The sequence below is a fragment of the Pseudorasbora parva genome, chromosome 10, assembly GCF_024679245.1.
Source record: "Pseudorasbora parva isolate DD20220531a chromosome 10, ASM2467924v1, whole genome shotgun sequence".
Lineage (NCBI taxonomy): Eukaryota > Metazoa > Chordata > Actinopteri > Cypriniformes > Gobionidae > Pseudorasbora > Pseudorasbora parva.
Window position 1 is genome coordinate 37,493,726 of NC_090181.1, and position 17,929 is coordinate 37,511,654.

The 17,929-nt window shown below is 41.4% G+C and overlaps 1 protein-coding gene across 1 annotated transcript in view; it reads right to left on the bottom strand.

The window, feature by feature from the left end:
- Nucleotides 1-17,929, bottom strand: part of kif6 (kinesin family member 6) — a 340,398-nt gene that overhangs the window by 160,394 nt on the left and 162,075 nt on the right. The window contains exons 12-14 of the mRNA XM_067456029.1: nt 16,686-16,836; nt 15,570-15,764; nt 7,519-7,621 (exon numbers count right to left, since the gene is read on the bottom strand). Of these exons, the coding sequence (XP_067312130.1) occupies nt 7,519-7,621; nt 15,570-15,764; nt 16,686-16,836 (449 nt within the window). The remainder of the gene's footprint in view (nt 1-7,518; nt 7,622-15,569; nt 15,765-16,685; nt 16,837-17,929) is intronic.

Genomic DNA, 17,929 nt, shown 5'->3' on the forward strand with positions numbered 1-17,929 from the left:
GATGGATTTAACTGAGGATGGAATACAGGAGGAGCAGAAGTATTGGAGGCATGGACAGCTGAAGCTCTGTGCAACTCACCTGTAGCAGGAGGGAAGGTAACGTTCACTGTTGGAGCTGCCGTGAAACTACCGCTAGAGACCGCGGAACTAATGTTCGCGGCCGCGACAGACACCCGGCCACTTTCAGCGGCGGACAAGGAAGCTGTGGCAGCTGCGGCTGCTGGCTGAATCTGTCGCGGGTTGGAGGCGACCCGTATGGATCGTACGGTTGCTTGCGTTGATGTTTGCATGGAGCTGGCAGGACGCTGGGTGTTCTGGTGGGAGCGCATGAGCAGATCGTGAAGTTGCGCTTTTGAACTTTTCCGGGAGAAATGGATACCCGCGTTGGATAACGCTTGCCTGAGCGCGTTGACGGTCCATTTCTTAACCGGAGGGACTGAAGGGCTTGCTGCGGAAGAGGATGGTAGAGATGATGATGATGATGATGACGATGAAGATGCTGGAGGACGAGGTGAATCATGACGAGGATCAGCCGAGCCCCGTGATGATCTAGATGGAGGGGGAGAAAGAGGTCTCCTTGAGCGAGGTTTTTGGTGCTGACTTGTGGAGCGGAGAGATCGGCGACCTGGACGATCAACAGGTGAAATGTGCCGTGAAGGAGGATCCAAGGTGTTTGGAGAAAAACGTGCAGGTGTCTCTGGCACGTTAGAAAGTTCGTCGTCGGAGGGAAACAATTCGATTTCCTGGAAGTCAGTCATCGTGCGGGTTTGGGCGAGCCCAAATGCTGCAGGAACTAGAAAGGGGAAGAGGTAAGCTGCTGGTTTTATACCTTGGTAATAATTGAAAGATTAGATGGGCGTACTTCCTCCCGAAATTACGTTTATTAACTTCACTTTTAGAAAAAAATGTTTTGAAAAGGAATGGATAATATGTTGTTTTGTTTTGTTTTAGAGTAACTGTACTGAAGAAATGTACACTGAGGGAAACAGCTAAATCTGCCATGAGATGAAAAATAATTTCATATTGTTCATAAAAAAGAGGCCTTTTTCTAGTAAAGATTACTGACAGGTCAGTGTGCAAATGAATGCCTGATAACTCATATCTGATGCATATCATAAAGAGGAGACACGTAGAGAGCTTCAATTCCTTCAGATCGCATAATTCAGTGAGAAATGGATAGAAATGGTATTCCTTATGACAAAATATTTAGCAAACATGTGATGATAAATCAATATTTATCCAAATATGAGCACTTTTAAACTAAGAGCTAAACTTAAAGCTGTTCTTTGCAAGCTGTGTGAACACAACTGAGCCAGTGCAAAAGTGAGAGAATTAATGTGCGTGTGATATTCCATTCAAAATATTGTTAATAACGGACATATATGTCACTGCACTGTTTATCATAAACAGTGTTCAAATATCAAAGCTGGAGTCTTTATTCTGTCTAATACTGAGTTTGGCCAGATGCCAAGAGTGGGATGTTTTAACGAGCAGTAAAGTAATCTGGGGCCGTCTGCTATCTTTGACAGGCATGGGGTTAAAGTTTTTTGTGAAATTTATGAGACAGGAAAGATACCTCATCATATGAATACAGCTTACATTTCTCTTATTCCAAAACCAAAGGATCCCACTCAATGTTCCAACTACTGTCCAATATCATTAATCAATTTAGATTTAAAAATCATTTAAAAATCATTGGCAGCTAGACTAAAATCTGAGATGTCATCCTTGATACACCCCGATCAGACTGGCTTTATAAAAGGGAGACACTCCTCAGAAAATACTAGAAGGTTAATTAATATTCACGAGTTTGTGTGCCCATATAATCTTAGTGAAAGTGGTAAACCGATTTGGCTTGCTGTCTGCTATAGAGGGGCTCGGAGAGGATATTCTTCCGAGCTCCGATTGCCCGCCAAAAACATAATTCAGAAATAGACAGCAAGCAAGAATTATGGAAATTTGAACAGCTCATGATTTTTGAGGAATCTGCATAATTATTCCAAAAGACCCCCCAAAATTGGAAAATAGACTGAATGGAAGATGGCACTGCAGCAGCACTGAGGTAGGTAACTGTTGTGGCAGTTTATGAAACAGGTGAGGTGTTGTAGCAACAGTCTGGCATCGAGCAGGGCACTGCAGCAGCATTCTCAAATTGGTGGTGCACTGCAGCAGCAGTCTCGAAATGGCGGGGCACTGTAACGGCAGTCTCAAAATGGCGGGACAATGCAGCAGCATCGAGCAAAACACTGCAACAACATTCTCAAATTGGCAGGGCACTACAGCAGCAGTCTCAAATTGGCGGTGCACTGCAACAGCAGTCTTGAAATGGCAGGGCACTGTAACAGCAATCTCAAAATGGCGGGGCAATGCAGCAGCATTGAGCAAAACATTGCAGCAGCATTCTCAAATTTGCGGGGCACTGCAGCGACAGTCTCTCAAATTGGCGGGGCACTGCAGCAGCAGTCTCAAAATGGTGGTGTACTGCAGTGGCAGTCTCAAATTGGCAGGGCACTGCAGCGGCAATATTAAAATGGCGGGGCACTGCAGTGGAAGTCTCAAAAAAGCGGGGCACTGCACCGGCAATCTCAAAATGGCGGGGCAATTCAGCAGTATTGAGCAAAACACTGCAGCAGCAGTCTCAAATTGGCGGGGCACTACAGCGGCATTCTCAAGATGGCGGGGCACTGCAGTGGCATTCTCAAGATGGCGGGGCACTGCAGTGGCAGTCTTAAGATGGCGGGGCACTGCAGCGGCAGTCTCAACATGGCGGGGTAATGCAGCGGCATCAAGCAAAGCACTGCAGTGGCAGCATCAAATAGGAGAAGCATTGCAGCATCAAATTGGCGGAGCACTGCAGCGGCAGTATCAAATTGAGAACTACTGCAGCGGCAGAATCAAATTGGAGGCGCACTACAGTGTCAGTATCAAAAAATGTTGAAGCACTGGGAATTGCAGCGGCAGTATCAAGCAAAGGATTGCAGCAGCAGTCACGAATTAGCAAAGCACTGCAATGGCAGCATCAAATAGGAGAAGCACAGCAGCATCAAATTGGCAGAGCACAGCAGCAGCAGTATCAAATTGCGAAGCACTGCAGCGGCAGCATCAAATTTGGTGGAGCACTGTGGTGGCAGCATCAAATAGGGAAGCACGCCGCATCAAATTGGCGGAGCACTGAAACAGCAGTATCAAATTGTGGAGCACTGTAGTGGCAGCATTAAATTGAGGAGCACTGATTCGTCAGCATTAAATTGCAGAGCACGCAGCGGCTGCATCAAAATGGTGGAGCACTGCAGTGGCAGCACCAAATAGGAGGAGCACTGCAGCGGCAGCATCAAACAGAGGAGCACTGCAGGGGCAGCATCAAATTGGAGGAGCACTGCAGCGGCAACATCAAATTGTGGATCACTACAGCGGCAGCATCAAAATAGGAGGAGCACTGCAGCGGCAGCATCAAATTGGTGGAGCACTGCAGCAGCAGCGTCAAATTGTGGAGCACTGCAGCATCAAATTGTGGAGCACTGCAGCGGCAGCATCAAATAGGAAGAGCACTGCAGGGGTGGCATAGTAACTATTTTAAAGAACCCGCTCTCTGCATGCTGTTGATTGGTCCCTGGAACGGCCTTCTCCAGTTTCGAAGCTCAGTTTCTTCACTTGGACTGGAACGGTCCTGTATGTTTAGTGGTGATTTATTGTCCTCCGCACTCTGCTAAGGACTTTATACAGCATTTCCCTGAACTGATTGGCAATATTGCCATAAATTATGACCGCTTCCTATTGGTGGGCGACTTTAATGTTCGTGTCTGCTGTCCTTCTAACCCCTTATCACACGAGTTTCTTAATATTATCAATGATTTTAATCAGTGGATCAGTGAATCTACACATATTTTGGGTTTAAAATTCTCCTCTTCTGTCTATAAATTCCTTCACAACAAAGCGCCTGTCTATCTATCAGAACTCCTTCACTTCTATACTCCTTCCAGAAGCCTCCGTTCTTGTGATCAGGCTTTGTTGGTCGTTACACGCGCTAGACTAAAGCATCAAGGTGAGCGTGCATTTGCAGTAGCAGGGCCGCGACTCTGGAATACCCTGCCTTTAGAGATCAGGCTAGTCCCTTCCCTGTCTATTTTTAAGTCCCTGTTAAAAACTTTTCTATTTTTTTTTTGTGTACGGATTACCCTGATATGCTCAATTTTAAAAGTTGTGGTTTTTATTTATTTTTACTCTGTTCTTGTTTTATTTCTATGTATGCGAGCTATTCTTGCTCTTCTGAAAAGCACTTTGGTCAGCCTGGGGGCTGTGGGAAATGTGCTATATAAATACAATTTATTTAAATAAACTTGAACTTGAAGAACTGAAACGGGCAGTCAACAAGTTGTCATCCCCAGACGGTCCAGCTGATTTGGGATCAGTTCGGCGACACACAGGTAGATCTGTTTGCCTCCCATGACTCATTCCACTGCAGCCTGTATTATTCCCTGACCGAGGGCACGCTTGGCACGGATGCACTGGCGCACAGCTGGCCACGGGGCCTAAGCAAGTATGTGTTCCCCCCAGTGAGCCTTCTTGCACAGCTTTTGTGCAAGATCAGGGAAGACAAGGAGCAGGTCCTTCTGGTCACCCCATATTGGCACAGCCGGACCTGGTTCCCAGAACTCTTACTCCTTGCGACAGCCCCTCCCTATTCCTCCGAGGAAGGACCTCCTATCTCAGAGACGGGGCACTCCGTGGCACCCGTGTCCCAATCTCTGGAACCTCCACGTGTGGCTCCCTGATGGGATACGGCAGGTTTGAGTACACTGCCACCTGTGGTGGTAGCTATCATCACTTACGCTAGGGCAGAGTCTACCAGACACACCTATGCATTGAAGTGGAACCCCTTCGTCACCTGGTGTTCTTCTTGCCAAGAAGATCCCTGGAAATGCCCGATTAGGTCTGTGCTCTTGTTCATCCAAGAAGGGTTGGAGCAATTTCTGCCCACCACAAGCTCTTGGAGAACAAAAAGGTAGGCCAGCACGACCTGATCATCAGGTGCCTTAGGGGCGAGGAGACTGAATCCTCCTCGCAGCCCCCTCGTACCCTCTTGGGACCTTGCAGTAGTAAAAAAAAAAAAAAAAAAAAACTCTGAAAATATTTTTTATAATGGAGTTTTGAAAGAGATTACAGCAAGACAATAAAGCCATGTTTCTCATTTTGCACTACTTTCTCTCAGATATTTATCATGTCTCAGTTGTGTCTCCTCTTATTTCTCCTAATGGATTTTAGGATAAACATCTGAGACATTGCTGACACTACAACAAGAGATAAATAAGAATCTCAATTATGTATCAGATATTTCTCTTGACTCAGTTGTGTCTACTCTTATTTCTCCTAATGGATTTTAGGAGAAACATCTAAGACACTGCTGATACTACAACAAGAGCTAAATAAGAATCTCAATTAAGTATCAGATATTTCTTGTGTCTCAGGATTTTAGGAGAAACATGGAAAGACAAAGCTGACACCCAATTTAGTCAATAAAGAGATTTTCCAAGCTTTTCTGACCACAATCTCATTTTTGACTCTCTTAGACATCTCTCATTTGCATCTATATTTGTTTCTCCTTAGGAATTTTAAAATCAAGAAATATTGGAGAATCACAACTATGTCTCCTGAGCTTAGAAAAAGCAACCAATGAGCAAATAGTTTTTTCTCTGGGTGCATCTTCTAAACAGCATGTCTAATGTGTGTGTCGAGTTTCATGCGATTTCAAGCATGCTAAGAGTATCAAAAACTCCCAAAACGATTATTAGACTTTAACATGTTGCCACGGCAACAGTTTTGAAAATATCAGGATTCAATTCACATGTCTGTATCTGCCATGTTTTGACAATAAACTGATGAAGTTTGAATAAAAATAAGGTGGTACTTTGAAAGTAATAACTTTAATAATAATAATAATAATAACTTTATTTTATATAGTGCCTTTAAAAGCAGCTTCTCAAAGCTCTGTACATAAGAACATAAAACCACAACAAAATATAGCAATATATATATTTGTGTTTGTATCCACTCAAACATACATGTGCACACAAACTCACCTACACAAGTCACAAACAGATCTGCGGGCGCGCACACGACAGGCTCTGTCTCATTCGAGATGTTGGGCTGCTCAGTCTCCACGACAGGGGCTGAATCTGAAATCGACCCTATACCCTTAAATAAGGCATTATTTGAAGGGACGGACATTTGTAGTGTTGTCCGACATCATAGTGGACATGTTCGAGTGCAGTCATTCAGTCTCACGTTGCACCGCAGTGTACAGCCGATTTACACACAACAGCTGTCCGACTTCACGCACTCAAACATACATGTGCACACAAACTCTCTCTCTCACACAGACTCACACACACCCCAACAGATCGGCGCGAACACACACACACACACACACACACACACACACCCCAACAGATCGGCGCGAACACACACACGCACGCACTGCGCGCGCATTCATAACCCTCAATCTATTCCCTGTGTTGATATCCTGTTCAACACATCCTGTTCCCTAGATAGACTGTTAATAGTAGATTAACTATAATGCCTAATGTGACCAGCAGAGGGAAATATCTAGGTAGGACGATGGGATAAAGTAACGTGAGGAAGAGAGGCAGGATGTTTTGGTGATGATGCATGCGATTGAGACAGAGCAGTCAGGTGTGTGTGTGTGTGTGCGCGCCCGCCGATCTGTTTGTGACTTGTGTAGGTGAGTTTGTGTGCACATGTATGTTTGAGTGTGTTTTAAGTACAATTACAAAGCAATTCATTTGTTTTGTTTAACTCTGAAACAATTTTCGAGTTGCGTTGTGGTAAAAATAGCAACGGGTAACGCCAGCTGATTGAGGAGTTCAACCACTCTACGTCATCAACCTAGAACGCAAACAAAATGGCGCCGCCCATGGTCCAAATATAAAATCGATTTTTTAAATAACGTAGATCTTTCATGGGTTTTCTACCACATAATTCAGTAAGAGACATCATTTATGTTATATTAAGCCATACAAGTCTCAACACCATGGGATCCCTTTAACTGTGGGGCATGGGGGCATGTCTCAGCGAGGTCTGTGTCCAATCAGGAGACAAGCTGTGTAATATGCAAAATTACATTCACCTGTGTCTCGTTGCAGTGATTGGCATGTGGACCAAAAAAAAGCTAGCTGGAACCGGGGAACAAGAGAGAGAGGCTGTGGTAAAGTGTGGCTGGGACTGTGAACTGCTGTACAGAGTGAACCCTGATTGTGAAGAGACCTTGTGGAGAGCACTGAGAGTGCTATTTTGTTTTGGTGAAAAGAGAAATAAAAATGACCACACGTTCTGCAACACGCCGACCCTGTCTCCTTCCTTCATTAACTCATCAAGTCTTGTTACAGTAATATTGTAATGTAAAGCTTTACTTTTAAATAATAGTAACAAGTAATCTATTATGTATTACAGCTTAGAAGTAACTTGCACAACACTGATCCGGACACTGTAGCACACACTGACCTTTGTTGCAACACAGCCTTGTTATCTTCAAATGTTAAACGGTCTTCATGGTCCCTCAGAAAGACTTCAAATGCTGCCTGCTGACCCACAGATAATTCCGGCACTTAAGGAGAAAAAATACATAGTTAGTTTAAGTTAAGAATAATTGTTCTCAAATTATGTTGTACATTAAAATCATTGACCTTTAATGATATCTGCAATACATTTATGTTGGTTCTGTTCTGTAAACCCGAGGGGGCGTTTATACATTTTAGGGTGCCTGGATGAGTAGGGAGTTCTTGACAAGAACAGAACCATACTGCCAATTTAAACTGTATGTCAATTGTCAATCATTGTTGACGATAGTGGTCCTGACAGAACTTACAATTAATGTGAAACTTGAGCTTAAGTCAGGTAGGAACACAATAAGGTCATATAGATTGCTCTCCATCTAGTGACCAACCATTTTATTATATATTGTTGTTGTTGTTGATAAAAAAAAATAAAAATAAAAAAAATCAATGCTGTCGGGCGGACACCTTCTATTTAAAGGTGTCATGACCTGGCATTTTTATAATGTTGCCTGAGGTCAACTAATGATGTTTATGTGACAGCATGCTAAGGTATGATCTATTGGATACGTACAGATAGTCAATACGATCTGTAACAATGCAATACTATCACATATAAAAAAATAATAAAAAAAAGGTTTTACTCACATAAGTGTGTTGCACCATTCCTGTATTCCCTTATATCCAATATAAGGCACAGCATTGTGTTTTAATCTCAATATTTCTGCAAATCCAGTATCGACCTGTGTTTTATTTACATACGATTCTGCAGTGAAATTAAACAAACAAATCCACTCATTCCTAATATTAGAATCCGAAGGAAGCTTATGCAGGGACTGTGTTCTTCTGCAACCAAGTACAGCACAATATCTTGCTATCTTCGGCATGTTTATGTCACGGTTAATGAATTCATTGTCTCATTCTGTCTGTGTTGTATGGTGTTGTTGGAGGCGTGGTCACTGATTACCCATTACATGATCACTCTCCCCTGCTTCACCTCATTACCTGGCTTATTTATATGTGTGTTTAACCCAGCTTTGAGGCCAGATCGTTGCAATGTGTCCTGTGGGTTCCTGTCCTTTTCCTGTGTTGTCGTGGGATATCTTTGCTCCTGTTCCTGGATCCTGACAACCGTGTCTGCCCTTGCCTCCCGCTTCATGGATTGTCCACCCTGGAATCTGCTGTCATTCCTTCAGTGACTCTACTGCTTCTTTCCTTCAGTGACTTTGCTGCTTCTTGCCTTCAGTCAATTTGCTGTGTTTTATTCACAGTAATAAAACACTGTTATTCGCATTTGGATTTTTCTGTTTATTTCTGCTAGTGCACGTGACAAAACGATCTGGCCATATCATGGATCCAGTGAAAATGGCTTAACTACAAGAGTACCTGTCTGATAACAATCAAAGCATGGAGCGACAGGAGGAGTTGGTGGCTGCGAATGCACGGGCGGTGTAGGCAATAGTGAAGCAGGTGTCCGAGCTCACGACACAGATCAAACAGCTAACATCAACCACTGCGCCCAGCCCAGCCCTCCGTCCATTCCCCTCAACCCAGTCGCCGGCATCAGTTAACAAGAGCCCCTGAATACCAACACCAGAGAGATATGCAGGTGAGCCAGAGTTATGCAGACCGCCTCTGTTCTTCTTGCTACAGCAAGCTATGATTGCAATGGAGAGAGATAAGATGGCATTGGTAATCAACTTGCTATCGGGTCCTACGGCTGTCTGGGGAACTGCGGTCTGGGAGAATGACCATCAATACTGCAACGGAGGAGATTTGATTAATGTTCCATAGAGCAGTGGTGGGTCGCAAACTTTCTGACTTACGTCAAGGCAAGCACTCGTCTCAAAGTACATGATGGCGCAGAGAACGAAAAGGCGCAGTGGGACAGATTCCTGCATGGGCTGGCTGACCGTGTTAGAAACAATCCCAAGCCCATGCAGGTGAGTCGAGCTCGGTTTTCTCTGGAGGAGAGAGAGCGTTGTAGAGCTGAGGGAAATTGTCTCTATTGTGGCGTGGCATTTCCTCAATAACTGTCCATTAAAAGATCAAGCCCGACAGTAGAAGGGAGGCTACTGTCAGATGGAGCTTCATTGGGTAAATCCTCATCCGCGACTCTCCTCCCGGGAAAAGTGCAATGGGCAGGCCGGTCACAGGAATGTCAAGCATTTGTGGACTCCGGAGCGGAGGGTAATTGTATACATTTTTCTTTAGCCACTCACCTCCAGATACCTCTTAACCCTCTCAACAAACCCATCGCTGTTCAAGCCCTCAACAGAAAGACACTCTCCACCATTACACACGCCACTGACCCTGTCGCATTGACACTGCTTCTCAGTGTGCAACCACACTGAGACTTTGCAATTTTTCATCACCGACACACCCCTCATGCTGGTTAAGTTAATCCCAGGGTTGACTGGGGACACAATTCTGTTTCTGCCTGGAGTAATCAGTATTATGCCTCTTGTCTTTTGTCTGCTCGTCCGTCTGTGTCTAGTTCTGAGATGGTGAATTTGTCTAACCTGGAGTACCTTGACCTGAGGGAAGTGTTCAGTAAGTCCCAGGCTGCTTCTCTTCCTCCTCATCGTCCTTATGACTATGTCAGGTACATCTCCACCTAAGAACAAGTTATACTCACTTTATATTCCAGAAAGGGAGGCCATGGAGAAATACATTTCTGATTTGCTAGCATCCAAGTTCATCTTCTTCTTCTCCAGTGGGGGCAGGGTTCTTTTTTTGTGGGTAAGAAGAATGGGTCCCTACAATCTTGCATGGATGTCTTCAGCCTTCTAGAGTTTGCAGGGAGCATCGATATTCACAAGACTGGATTTACGCAATGCTTATTATTTGGTCTGCATAAGGTGTGTGTGTGTGGGGGGGTTGGAAGACTGCGTTTAATACCCCCAGGTGTCACTTTGAAAATTTGGTCATGCCCTTCAGGCTGTCCAACTTCCCTGCAGTCTTCCAAGCACGAGTTAATGACGTGCTGGGAGACATGGTATATTTATGTCTACCTGGACAACATTCTGATATTTTCCTTGTCTCTCCAGGAACATGTCCAGCATGTCAGACTAGTGCTCCAGAGGTTGCTAGCGAATGGGCTTTTAGTCAAGGCGGAGAAATGTGCTTTCCATGCACAGTCTGTTCCATTCCTAGGGCATATTGTTTTATCCAAGGGAATGTGCATGGATCCCAACAAGGTTACGGCTGTGATAGATTGGCCAACTTCGGATTCCTGTAAGGCCCTGCAGAGGTTTCTAGGGTTTGCCGATTTTTATAGACGTTTCAGTCGTAATTTCAGCCAACTATCCATGCCTCTGACAGCATTGACCTCCCCCAAAATGACGTTCAGGTTGTATGGTGTAGCCGAAGCTACATTTTCCAAACTTAAGAGCCACTTACTTTCAGCTCTTATTCTTGTTGCCCCTGATCCATCACACCAGTTTGTGGTGGAGGTGGATGAATCAGAGGTATGGGTAGGAGCGGTTCTTTCCCACTGCTCGTCTTTGGACGACAAGATGTACCCATGTTTTTTTTCCATTGCTTATTGCCAGGCAATGGAACATCAAACCCGATGCTTTGTCTCATGTTTTTGACGGCTCTGATCGCCCGTCTACTCCAAAGCGCATTTTTCCTGAGAGACTCATCATCTCTGCACTCACATAGGTGGTCAAAGCGAAGGTCAACTCAGCCTTAGAAGGGGTAAAGCCCCCACCCGGTGGCCCACCGAATCGATTATTCGTGCCTGCGGGAGTTCAGTCCAACATGATTCGATGGGGTCATAGTTCCAATGTAGCTTGTCATCCAGTAGTTAATAGAACCATGTTTTTGGTTAAGCAATGGTTTTGGTGGCCTGGTATGTCTCGGGACATCTGGAAATTTATGTTGGCATGTTCGGTTTGTTCCACGGGTAAGACTGTCTATTCCTTCGAGAGCCTGGTCCCACATTGCGCTAGATTTTGTCACCGCCCTCACAGGGCAAAACGGTCATTCCCTATTAACTTTTATATATCAAAGATTCAAGGGAAAATTGATTTCTCAATTCATCACCCCTTTAAATAAACAGTCATTGAAGTTGAAGGATTTAAATAGCTATGGTCAGACACTTGCACGTCATTATAATATTAAAGGGGTGATGAATTGAGAAATCAACTTTCCCTTGAGCTTTTCATGTATAAAAGGTTGTGGTAATATAAGATTATCCTCTAAGTTTCAAAGCTGAAAACTTCCTTTTTAGTCAAAGAAAAGCTTTTATAGACACCAGGCCCAGATAATGATTGTGTACTTCATCCTTACGTCATCACAGGACAAAACACACCTCTACAGAACCTGTAATTTAAGTAGCCCCACCCACAGACTCATGGAGCTGTTCGGATCACTAGCCAGCAGCAATAACAATGTGGAAAAAGATAGCAAGATATTGTGGAAGAACACAGTCGCTGCATAAGCTTCCTTCGGATCATAATGTTAGGAATGTGTGATATTTCATTTAATTTTAATGAAGTTCCAGCTCATGTGGGGAAAACAGTGTACTTGTTTGTTCGCTTCATTTCACTGTGGAATCGTTTGTAAACAAGCCTCAAGTGCTGGATTTGCAGACACAATGTTGTGCCTTCTATACTGGATCTGACAAACTTATGTGAGTAAAACATCTTTTTTATATGTAGTAATAGTAGGCTGTGTGTCTGCAAAAAATTCTTTCTTGATCTGGTTGCGCACGTGTGTGTGTGTGTGTGTGTGTGTGTGCGCGGGGTTCGCGTTTATATCGACCAATTGTGCGGCCCATGTAAAAAGAAAATAATATTCCAATCAATCGCGGGTGGATGAGAAATAAATCATTGTGTTTGCTTGATAAAGATGTTTACGAGCCCTGTGGTTGAGAGAATTTCATGTGAACTGAACTGACAGGGGCATATATATGACAGCAGAGCTGAAGCTCATAAAAATATGCAAATCTTATCCAATCCTAGCCGTGGGCGTTTACTTTCAAGTCTGCACCTTGAGAACAGTGTTTATGGGCGTGCATTTGCTCTAGTCACGCGCACGCACCCTTCCGGGAGAAGAGCCCATATGGCCCGTACAAGGACGCTCTGTCGACGTCAAGCGGACCCATATTCGGAAAAAACTCTCCGGAACTTGTGAGAAACCAGAAGGAGTATTTTTGACACAGAAATACTCCATCAAACGTCCAACTTAGTTTTTAAAACTTTGTCTATGTTTAGGATGGGATCCAAGTCTTTAACAGTGTAAAAAGCTCAGTATGCATGAAACAGCATTTCACAATTAGTCATTTATCATTCTTTAAAATATAAATGCATAAATTTATAAATGCATTTTGTGGGTTTTAACAGACCAGCTTAAAAATTTTATGATTCATCAATAAATTATATATTTATTATCTACTAATGGTTTGATCATCATTTGTTCATGATTAACAATTGTTAATTGGGATAATGGTACACTGACATTTCAGTGATTAATAATATATTAACTAGTAACTTAATAACCATTTACTAAGGATCTGTTTGATTATTTTATGATATGCTATTTTTTAAAGACAAAAAATACCATAGATTTACCAAAGATTTACCATAGATTTGCAAATTGTTAGCATATTATACTTAATCATTTATGAATGTATAATCATGATTTGTAAATGGTTAGTTTATCATTATCTAATAACTTGTAAATAATTTATAACTGAATCTACAAAATATACAAACATGTAACAATTTAGTAACATTTAGGAAATGCATTGTCATGTTTTGTAAATCATTAGTTCATCATTAACTAATCAATTGTAAATTACTTATAACTGAATCTACTAAAGCTTTATAATGGGAGTGAATAGTAATTTGAATGGATTTTGAAGGACAAACAGCACATCCATCCAAAATAAAAGTAATCAATATGGCTCCAAAGGGTTAATAGTGGCCATCTGAAGCAAAGTGATGCGCTTGTGTCAGCAAAATATCCATATTTATAATTTTATGAACTAAACTATAAGCCACTGACTACAGTAACAGCTCCCATTATAAAGCTTGGAAAAGCCAGGGTATTTTTTTAAATATAACTCTGATTGTATTCGTCTGAAAGAAGAATGTCAAATACACCTACGATAGCTTGATTAAATAGTTATATAATCACTCGTTACAAATCTCTCGTTAATCATTTATGAATGCATAGTCATGTTTCATAAATCATTAAATAATCATTTACTAATCACTTGTAAATGACTTGTAATGGAATTTACAAAACATTCATAAAATGTTAGCATATCACTTGATAATCATTTATGAATGTTTTGTAAATGATTAGTTCATCATTAACTAACAAGTTAACTAACTGCTACCCAAAGTTCACATCTAGCCAAGTACACTTCAAATCCCCGGATGTGTCCTTGATCCTTCCTTTTTATCGAGGATGCATCGAGAGGTGACTTGAGACTTCACAGTCTGGTATCCCAGAATGCATCTCGCACTGACCAGTAAGGGCAACAGCGGATGAGAAACCCGCACAATTAAAAAATACTACAGTTAATGTGTCACAAAATGTAGTTTTAAGACTTTTTCAGGCAACAAAGTAGTTGTTTAAAGCTCAAATCTGTGGTTTATTTATAAAGAGAGTGCCTATTTGGCAATTTGATCTGGTGCTTTCAGAGTTATGAGATCCAGTCGGTCCAGCGGGTGCTAGTCACTCGTTAACCTGCTGAGAGCAGCCATTTCTCAGCTAGACCTTCTGATGTTTGCCGCTGACTATTATGTCTCTGGTGGTTAAACATGAAATATAATTTGTCTTGTGTAGATCTAATGGCCGATCTTTGGTCTCATTAATCTATCTAAATCTAATCAATCTAACCTCTGTTTCCCTGACAGATCGTTTTGGCTGATGGCAGAGTGAAGTTTTTTATTTTAGGCTATTAACTTAACTGTTGTAAATAGCATACAGTAACTTTGTTTGACTGGATTGTTCGCTTTATTTCTTGTATAGCTTCTTATTCCATATACCTTTTATTTATACTCTTATATCATTGATCACACATAAACTGACATTTAACAAAAAGAGACTGGCTGTGTTTTATGCCATATTTCATTTTATTAGAGTGAAAATCACATGCACACTTGTCTGAACCACATATTATTATTATTATTAATGTAAACGAAAAGAGGCAGGTTTTTTATATTTCATTTTGTTAGATACATAACGAAATATGTCATAACAAACTCTTCTCTTTTCTCCATAAAAAAATAAAACTTAAACATAATATAGCCACACAAATGTGGTTCAGGCAACTCATACCTTGATTAGGCATTTACATTTATAACAAAATGAAATATAAAACGCAACCCTGCCTCTTTTCTCATGTTTCTGATATCTGATGTTTAACCACACCAGAGTCAGCGGCAGACATCAGAAGGTCTAGCCGAGAAAAGACTGCTCTCGGCGGGTTAACGAGCGCTTAGCACCCGCGGATCTGTCAAATATGCGCTCTCTTTATAAATAAACCACATATTTAATCATTAAACAAGTACATTCTCTTAAAACTACATTTTTTGACACATGAACAGTAGTATTTTTAAATTACGGTGGATTTCTCAACCGCTATTGATTGACGCTTGCTGGTCGGTGCGAGATGCATTCTGGGATGTCTCCTCTTGATGCATCCTCGATAAAAGGGGCAGATCAAGGGCACATCCAGGGATTTTAACTGTAGGCTGCTTGGCTAGATGTGAACTTTGAAATGAAACAGTACTTGGGCAGCGACTGATGACGTTTCACAAGTCCACGAGAACACAATTACAGACAAGTATGCATATTGAGAAACGGCCTCTGTCTTTGTCCGGTCTCACGTTAGATAATGGTTTTTGATGGGCTGTTTTGAGTTTGTTTTGAATAAAGCCAGTTTTGTTTGGAAGTCTTGGATCTCCTCTTCTCTGCTGCATCTGACACCCATAACACATGTAACATAGGGACATAAATATTTGGTTTGTGGTCACTTACCCCTTTTTCTGGTTATCACATGATGATTATGAGTGTAATCAATAGGGGTGTCACATTTTTCACTCTCCTCCACCTGTAGAGCTGTAGGTGACTGTGAACTGCATGTTAAGGGGTTTTGATTGTGTAACTGTGCCAGCTGGGAAGTAACATCTTGAACTTTCCTCTTTTCTCTCTTGAGCATGTTCACTAATATACCTGAGAGGCTTAAATTAAGGATAATTTGTTTCAGACTGGAGATATGTGTGATACAAAGAGAATCAAATGTAAAACAATCAATCAAATGGAAAAACATCATTCCTGTAAGAACAAGACGAGAATGTAGTTCAGGGTTCTGTAAATCTGGCCCCGGAGGGCCACTGCCCTGGAGAGTTCTGATCAATATAATTTGAATGAATGTGGACTGGATCTGTGGAGTTTCAAAAAGAAAGCAAAAACAATATAAAAACATTATAAATAAAATAAACTATCTACAATATTCCAAGTTTTCTAAATCAATATGAAATATTTGTGTGAAGAACAGATCAAAATTTAAGTCACTATTCATTCATTATTCTACTCTGGTAGACTGTTAGTCATGGCCACTAGAGCATTAGTGAGTTTAACTTGAGAATCAGATTAGAGTTCAAATCATTTTGTTGTGAACAGCACATTCCAAGGCCCAGTATAATGTAGGGCCCCTCTTTGACACTTGGATCTTGGTAAACTAGCACAAACAAATGTCCATTGCCATCAAATAAGGATTCTGAGACAACTGACAGAGACATATAAGAGGGCAACAAAGGCAGGAATTCTCATTGGTCCACACACAGTTTCTGACCTTCACTTTTCTTGAGACTAATTCCTAAGTTTTAGGCCTGGCCCGCCAAAAATGCCTTAGGATCTTTAGTGGTGGCTGAAACAAATAGAGGCCACAAGAATCCACAGAAATCCATTCATAACTATGTATGAAAACCGTAAAATTGATGTAAACTACAAAACATTTCATTCTTATTCAGAGAAATAAGTATCATCATTGACAGCTATTTGTATTGCATCATGTTACACAAATTCAGCTGTTAACAAATTAGTGCATACATGCATACAGACACTATTATTATTAAGATGAGTAAAGGATACTGATCTCATTATCACGGTGGGTCAACATTTCTTGCAGCTTTTGAAGTTCTGCATGGGATTTTCTGTCATTTCCATCAGAAATGCCCATTAATGGAGGACTGCTGCCATTACTCACCCCATTTTGAGCACAGGGTTTCTCTCGCACTTTCACCTGAAGAGAAAGGAAACTTGTTTGCTATGTTATACTTTCAAATGTTGGAGAATTACTTTCATGTACCTATAATGTGGCAATACTAAACATTTTATATACATAATAAAAATAATTTTTGTTCAGGGCACAAAAGAAAAAAAATATTGACAATCGACATTGGTGCAACAGTTTTGTTGTTGGGAACACTTTACAATAAGGTTGCATTAGTTAACATTAGTTAATGCATTAGTTAACATGAACTAACCATGAACAACTCCTCTGTTCAGCATTAGTTAATCTTTGTTAATGTTAGTTAATAAAAACCCAGTTGCTCATGGTTTGTTCATGTTAGTTAGTAAGTTAATTCACATTAATTACTGTTAACAAGATTTTAATAATGCATTAGTAAATGTTGAAATTAACATTAACAAATATACATAACTGCGGTAACACTTAACAATAAGGTTCATTAGTTAAGTAAGGGATAATGTACACCCAGCCGGTTGTTATCGCAGAATAAACCCCGACAGAGTGATCAGGACCCCGACGCGAAACTCTGTTGAAAATGAATGCTGAAAGCGTTAGTTCACCCAAAAATGAAACCAAGCCTATGATTTACTTACCCTCAAGTTATCATAGGTGTATATGACATTCTTCTTTCAGGCAAATACAATCGGAGTTATATTTAAAAAGTCCAGGCTAACGTTAATCCAAACAGTAACGTTAGTTGTAGTTGTGTTTGAAGTCCATAAAAAATGCAGCTGTCCATCAAATAACGTGCTCCACACGACTCCGATGGGTTAATAGAGCCTTCTGATTCGAATCGATGTGTTTGTGTAAGAAAAATATCTATATTAAAAACGTTATAAAGGAAACCTGCCTTGAAGTCTTCCATTGTAACCCACGGCTGTTTAAGCCACAAGATGGGGCTAGCGTTAAGCATAGAAGTAGTACCGGTAAAGATAACTCATAGTACCCGTATGAGCGGGTGTTATCTGGAAATAACATACCGCTGGAATGCGCGATTGACCAATCAGAATCAAGTATTTCACAGAGCCATGTAATAACTATAGTTAACTACATTGGTTAACATGAACTAATGATGAACTGCACT